Source organism: Eschscholzia californica, unplaced genomic scaffold, assembly GCF_041429995.1.
Source record: "Eschscholzia californica isolate CP2 unplaced genomic scaffold, dmEscCali1.0.p SCAF_4, whole genome shotgun sequence".
Lineage (NCBI taxonomy): Eukaryota > Viridiplantae > Streptophyta > Magnoliopsida > Ranunculales > Papaveraceae > Eschscholzia > Eschscholzia californica.
In genome coordinates, this window is record NW_028238461.1 from 51479539 (window position 1) to 51486590 (window position 7052).

General features: G+C 35.8%; 1 protein-coding gene across 2 annotated transcripts; it reads left to right on the forward strand.

The window, feature by feature from the left end:
- The first annotated feature begins 3418 nt into the window (after window positions 1–3418).
- On the forward strand, window positions 3419–6638 carry LOC147545852 (cyclic dof factor 1-like). Of its 2 annotated transcripts, none has more exons than XM_086637182.1 (2): window positions 3419–3907; window positions 4794–6638. In XM_086637182.1, exons 1-2 carry the CDS (start codon window positions 3761–3763, stop codon window positions 6168–6170), a joined length of 1524 nt encoding a protein of 507 aa, XP_086493308.1. In that variant the 5' UTR covers window positions 3419–3760; the 3' UTR covers window positions 6171–6638. The 2 variants fall into 2 exon arrangements, with proteins under 2 accessions (XP_086493308.1, XP_086493309.1); XM_086637183.1 differs by lacking the exon at window positions 3419–3907 and adding an exon at window positions 4098–4606.
- The last annotated feature ends 414 nt before the right edge of the window (window positions 6639–7052 follow it).

A 7052-nucleotide genomic window follows, 5' to 3' on the forward strand; every position in this document is an offset into this window, starting at 1 on the left:
CCTATAAAATTGAAGTCTTGCCTCTAATTAACTAATTCAAGTTCTTGCTTAACAGTTTTTTAATTTAGAAATGTTTTTATTTCTAATTGTTTTGGATTTTATATTCTTAAAGATAATTAGGGGGGTAGTGGAGCAAGACTTTCGCGGACTCTTGAGAGTCCGCGAAAGTCTGAGGCATTCAAATCCAGACATTTGAGAGTCCACGAAAGTCTGAGGCATTCAAATCCAGACATTTGAGAGTCCACGAAAGTCTGAGGCATTCAAATCCAGACATTTGAGAGTCTATGAAAGTCTGAGGCATTCGATTGTAGACAAAATATGTCCCAGACTTTGGTGGACTTCATAGTTTGATGAATTTGTGAAGGATTTGGGACAAATTTGGAAGCCAAAATGTCTTTCAAAAAACAAGAGACATTTGAAGTCCATCATGTGATCAAAAAACAATAATAATATTAAAATAATAAATGTCTACCAAATGTCCATCAATGTCCACAAATATTCACAGATGTTTACGAAAGTCGAAAAATATATTTTTGAAATGTTAGTATTAAATATATTATTTCATGTGATTTAACAATAATAATAATATTAAAATAATAAATGTCTACCAAATGTCCATCAATGTCCACAAATATTCACAGATGTCTACGAAAGTCGAAAAATATATTTTTGAAATGTTAGTATAAATATATTATTTCATGTGATTAAACAATAATAATAATATTAAAATAATAAATGTCTACCAAATGTCCATCAATGTCCACAAATATTCACAGATGTCTACGAAAGTCGAAAAATATATTTTTGAAATGTTAGTATAAATATATTATTTCATGTGATTAAACAATAATAATAATATTAAAATAATAAATGTCTACCAAATGTCCATCAATGTCCACAATATTTACAGATGTCTACGAAAGTCGAAAAATATATTTTTGAAATGTTAGTATAAATATATTATTTCATGTAATTAAAAAATAATAATAATATTAAAATAATAAATATCTACCAAATGTCCGTCAATGTCCACAAATATTCACAGATGTTTACGAAAGTCGAAAAATATATTTTTGCAATGTTAGTATTAATATATTATTTCATGTGATTAAATAATAATAATAATATTAAAATAATAAATGTCTACCAAATGTCCATCAATGTCTACAAATATTCACAGATGTCTATAAAAGTCGAAAAATATATTTTTGATTAGCACAAATATAATATGCATTACACATTTTGTCAATGGACTCAAGATCTTAAAATGTCCCCAGGACATTTTGTCTATGGATCAAATGTCTTGAAATGTCTATAAAGACATTTTGTCTACAAACTCTCAATGTCTTGAAAATGTCTATGAACACATGTTGTCTATAATAACTCATCCGAAATGTCTTGAAATGTCTACGGGACATTTTGTCTATGAAAGTCTGTGAAAGTCCCGTTCCACTACCCCCTTAATGTCAATTTAGAAAAATGATACCCACTTTTTCCTGACAGTGACTTAGCAGTATCCCGTTTTAAATTGTGGAGCAAAATACGGTGCTCATTAAAGCGTGTGGTAGAAGAGGAAGAGAATCCACAACCAAATGATGCCATCTTCCTTGCAAAAACTCAAACTCATATATTCCCAGGTGTTCTAACCCGTTGGATTTCATTGAGATTTAAACTATCTAGGGAGGATAAAAGATGTTAATCGACTCTCTAAGGAGGACAATAAGAAATGAGATGGCAAAAAGTCTTCTCAGATTAATTAATAAGGAGAGTATTCCTTTTCTATACGATAAGGAAAGGCGAAAAGCAAAAAAAAGGAAACCCTAAACGAGGCAAAGCAAATACTAAAAGCAAACAAAGAAAGAAAACGCTTTTTCTGAAAAAGTAGTACTAGCTTTTTAATAAGTTCTTGTCGCTTTTAACCTCCACGTGTCTTGATGATTTGGGTATTACAGGCTTACACTTTGCCACGTAGGATTAAATATCCGATTCCTCAAGTTCTATGACACGTAAAACAACTGACACGTGTGAAGGGGTGAGAAATTGTACGGATAAAAAAGTTGATGAGAGAAGTCTTGAATGACACGAGCTAGTTTTCGTCTCTCGCATCGTTTTATCTTTTTGAGTGGGTCCCACCACTCTCTTTTGCTTTAATATTTTTGTATGGGGTGGGGAGTTAGCTCCCTAGTCGCTGGGGTGGAGTGACCGACTATAGCCGGTTCGGCATAAAGGTCACTTTATAGCAGTATCTTCTTTTCTTGGTTGCTTTATGAGAAACAGGTCGGTCATTTAGCTTAAAATTTGTATGACGGGGCTTATTCGGTTTTGGGACTGTCTATTTGGGCTATTTTATCTAACAATTTTGTTAGACAATTTAATTTCACATCATTCTAATTTTATCATTAGTTATATTTGTAATTTGGAGTCAAACAAACATACTGAAACGAAGGTTGTAGTAGAAATTGATAAATGATAGTAAAGCGGAAAAATAGGAATGTTGACCAATTTGAACAACCGAAATAATGTATTTTTGCAAATATCTAAAATGAAGTTTTTTTTTTTTGATGAAGGGAAATGAAGTTTGTATTAGACAAGTGATTAAGACTCCTAAATATGTAATTTTATTTTTAATATTGAGTGAAAAATTGTCTTCAAGATGAATCTCAAATACAACACTAAGATTCTTCTTAAGACATTTTAGAGTTGATTGTTGGCGCATCATCTTAAGACTGAAGATGAATTTTACATTAAAAATTCTTACATTTGAGGTGGTCTTAGCTCTACCTAATTGACCTAATCAAGTCATCCTAGAGTATGGACTGTTTCCTCTCTCTCCTCTGCTTCCCTCTCTTCTTCTAGCTCTCTCGCTCTCTTCTTTTGCATCTCTCCCTTCACACACACACACTATTTCTACTATTTTTTTTTTTTTTTTTCTCTCCTTTTCTTTCTTGTTTCTTCCCTCTCTATTCTCATCTTTTAGTCCCAAGGAAGGGTAGCAGTTACAATGACAATGAGAATTGACTTTGGCACCTCTACGTCTTAGAGTTTATGACAACATTATCAACCACTTATACAACCTAATGTTGATTATCCTAGTCATGCACTGTCGAGGGGAAGAAAACCTTGGCATTTGTTTTAGGTGCGGCTAAAAGCAACCGTCTAAGCTGTCATTGGCACCCGGGCGAAGCACAAACTGGGAGCTATCCCATGTACAATCCGGGTGCTAACAGCACTTTGGGAGGGTGCTGTTGATGAACAATGGTAGGGGGCCTAGGGAGTAACGTCAGACACAATGAGTACATAGAGATGACGTCAGCCTTTTGATACCACGTGTGCACGAAATTCATGGCTAAGAAGCTATCCTTTATGATGACTAGGACGCCAATCGACATAAAGGGTGACCGATATATCCGGTAAAGTTAATGAAAGAAAGAAAAGAGAAAACCCAAATTGCAGTTAACGAGACTATATAATAATAATATAATAATAAAACTAAAATGGGGAAGAAAAATCTTAAAAATAAATCCCACTTCTCTATCACGTTCTTCGTGTTTTTTCTTTACTGGTTTTCTCAACTCTCTCTAATCCATCTCAGTTTCTTTTAAAGACTCTCCTCTCATTTTCTCTCTCTAACTTTCTATATCTCTCTCGATACTCTTCTCGTCTGTCTGTCTGTCTGTCTGTGTGTTTGTTTGGTGTTGAAACTTGAAAAGTTATGTTCTTCGATCTCTTCGACTTATAAAATCGAAGATTAGAGAAGAAAATGTCTGAGTTTAAAGATCCAGCTATTAAACTCTTTGGTAGGACGATTCCTTTACAAGAAACTCAGATTACCCACCTTGATTTAGTAGACAAATCTGATACTATTCAAAGTCGTCTGAATCCGGTGAACTCTCAACAAGATAAGGAGGTACTCCTAATCTCTCTCTCTCTATTTCTTTTCTTTTGAGCTATTCATTTGGACTTCATTTTTTTGTTGTTATTGTGGGTGGTGTAAAAAATATGTGCATATTTAGGGTAGAAATTGGTTTCAAAAGAAACCCTTAAATGGGTTTTTTTTTTTGTTTTCAGTAACTTTTACTGTTCTTATCTTTGTAATTATTGTAGGTTTGCAGTCTTTGTTTGTCCCTTTTCAGTTTTGAAAAATTTTGTTGCTTATCTTTTTGAGTTTGATCAGCTAATATCAATAAACATATTTTTTTTTCTTTATTTATGGAGAATTTAAGGACTCAATTTTACTTAATTTGAGTTTTTCTTCTTTAAATAGTGAGAATTTAAGGTCTCAATTATGCATCAAGTATCTTTCTCAGGATGCAAAGATACTCAACCAAATAAAGCTATGATTTTTGGTACCTCTGTACAAAACCCAGTATAAGATTTTGGTTATTGATGTTAATTTCACTGTGGGTTGACTTCACATGACTAAAAACCCCAAATCTTGTTGAATTTTTTGCTTAACTTGGGATTGTTTTTGCTGATCACTTTGAGTTTTTCTTCTAAGATTTAGTTATATGTCGGCTGTCGTTGATCAATTTGGGGTTTTCATTTCGGTATTTTAAATCCGGATGTTTTATATACAGAGTGTGTTCTAGACAGGTGAAGGCGAAAGGTATTTCTTAGCTTAGTGTCAACATAATAGCGATTACTGCTATATTATGGTTTTGAGTGCATTTGTGAATTTCGTTATGGCACGCCTGATATTAACTTCGATTAAGATGGCTTAATAGGCGATTTTCTGCTTGTGAGTGATTTGTTTGTTAGAGTGAGACTAAATGTTCTGTCATTTTGAATAACAGGATAGATGTAGAGAAACAGCGAAAGCAGAAAACGATGTTTCTCATCTGCAAGATACCCACAACAAGGTTGAGAAACCTATTCAGGATATGGGCAAGGAAAATCATAGTAAGGAAAACAAGGTAGTGGAGTTACCTAAGATTGAGGAAGACCAAAGTGAAGACTGTTCAGCCGGTCAAGATAAGCTTCTTAAGAAACCAGACAAAATTTTGCCCTGTCCTCGATGCAACAGTTTAGATACAAAATTTTGCTACTACAATAATTACAACGTCAATCAACCTAGGCATTTCTGCAAGAACTGCCAGAGATATTGGACTGCTGGAGGAACTATGAGAAATGTGCCTGTTGGGGCGGGGCGCCGGAAGAATAAGCACATAGTGTCGCAGTATCGCCACTTAATGATGTCTTCTGAAGGAATACCAGCTAGCCAGGTCTACTCATCGGAGTCAGCAGATCAGCAACTCCAACCAGGAGAAGTTTGTGCACCTTCGATGCCTCTAAAGGGAAATGGTACTGTGCTAAAGTTTGGTTCGGATGCTCCTCTCTGTGAATCAATGTCGACTGTACTTAATCTCGGTGACCAGAATAAAGATGTCGAGATGAGTCCAGTGGTTTGTGTTGAAAATGGAGAGGAACCCTCCTCTTGTGGCTCTGCTACTTCTGTTGGTGAAGAAGAGATGCTAAGAAATGGTAATCATATGGGACAAGGCAGTATTCCTAACTGTATTGGCGTGATTAGTCCTCCACCTCAAATGCCATGTTACCCTGGACCTCCATGGGCGTACCCATGGGCTCCTGGTTGGAATAATGTAGCTGCTATGTCCGCCCCACGATGTTCTTCTGATAATGCTTGTGGTACGGAAAATGGAAACCCTAGGCCAGTTCAGTGGGCTTCGATGTCCATGTTGGCGGCTCCTCCCGCGGGCACCCCAAGCATTCCCATCCCATTTATACCTGCTTCTTACTGGGGTTGCATGCCTGGCTGGGCTGCTCGTGCATGGAACATGCCTTGGATCGGAACTAATGGCAGTATTTCTCCATCTTCCTCCCCTAGCAACAGTGGATGTTCAAGCAATGGTTCTCCAACTTTAGGTAAGCATTCTAGAGATGTAGGGTTACAAGGTGAAGAGAAAGCAGAGAAGTGTCTTTGGGTTCCCAAGACACTGAGAATTGATGATCCAGATGACGCTATGAAGAGTTCTATCTGGGCAACTTTGGGCATTAAGCCTGATCAGAAGGAACCCATAACAAAAGGTGGCATTTTCAAAGCTTTTAGCCCGAAAGCAGAACCCAAAGATCAGGCATCAGATGCTGACGAAGTCTTACAAGCAAACCCGGCCGCTCTATCCCGCTCTAAATCCTTCCAGGAAACCACGTAAAAGGTTATTCCTCACTGCTTCCCACGTAACAAACTTATACGCCTCAAGATATTCATGCATACATGAAAAAAAATTTAGTTACTGAATTTGTTAAGACTGTTATTTTACTCGATCTTCAGTGCAAGATTTCTCAAAATCGTAAAGGGAGTCATCGGCTTGTGAACAATGTCCTTTTTTTCTTGCTGTAAATAGTAGACATAGGTAGGAAGCGCGACGTTGTTCATAATGCATATGTTTGTCTCTCTAAACTATTGACTACAGTCTACAAATTTGCGGACTCATGTATTCCTATCAGGCTCAAACTGCAGCAGATACTTGCTACTACAATTCGCTAGAGGTGAAGTAAAACTGCTTACGGAACTCTTCTAGTACCTGTTTGTGTTTGGTTGTCGATTAATATCTATCTGTACTAATTTAAACCTACAAATTCTAATTGCTACTATATGTTGAAATTTCTATTTCCGAATCCGTCTATTCCTGTTTACTGTGTTTCAGTCTTGAATTTATACTGGGAGACACTTAGAAAACTATTAGTGGCCATATTTTCGTTCTAATTTCAGACAAGCTAATCTTTTTCCCTTTTGATTGGCCTTTCCCAAGAAGCTTAACCTTAATGATAGAAGTCCAAGAACTAGTACCTAACTTGGTCAATAACCTATTCACACTAAGTACCTAACTTGTTGAATTTAAAAACTTGATTCTACTTATTGATAATTCCCACCAAACTGTTGGAAAAATAAAGGCATCATTCAACAAATTATTTCTTTGATAGGCTTACCTAACTCTTTTCCTACACACTTTTGGGTAATGTTCGGATTGAAAATGAGTCTTCCCTGTAAAAAATGAAAAAAAAAAGGTCGTAGACTCGTAAATATTAGTATA

Coding starts and splice junctions, on each gene's coding strand:
- LOC147545852 (XM_086637182.1), top strand. CDS start 3,761: ATGTCTGAGTTTAAAGATCCAGCTATTAAACTCTTTGGTAGGACGATT. Junction 3,908..4,793: donor ACTCTCAACAAGATAAGGAG/GTACTCCTAATC, acceptor TTTGAATAACAG/GATAGATGTAGAGAAACAGC.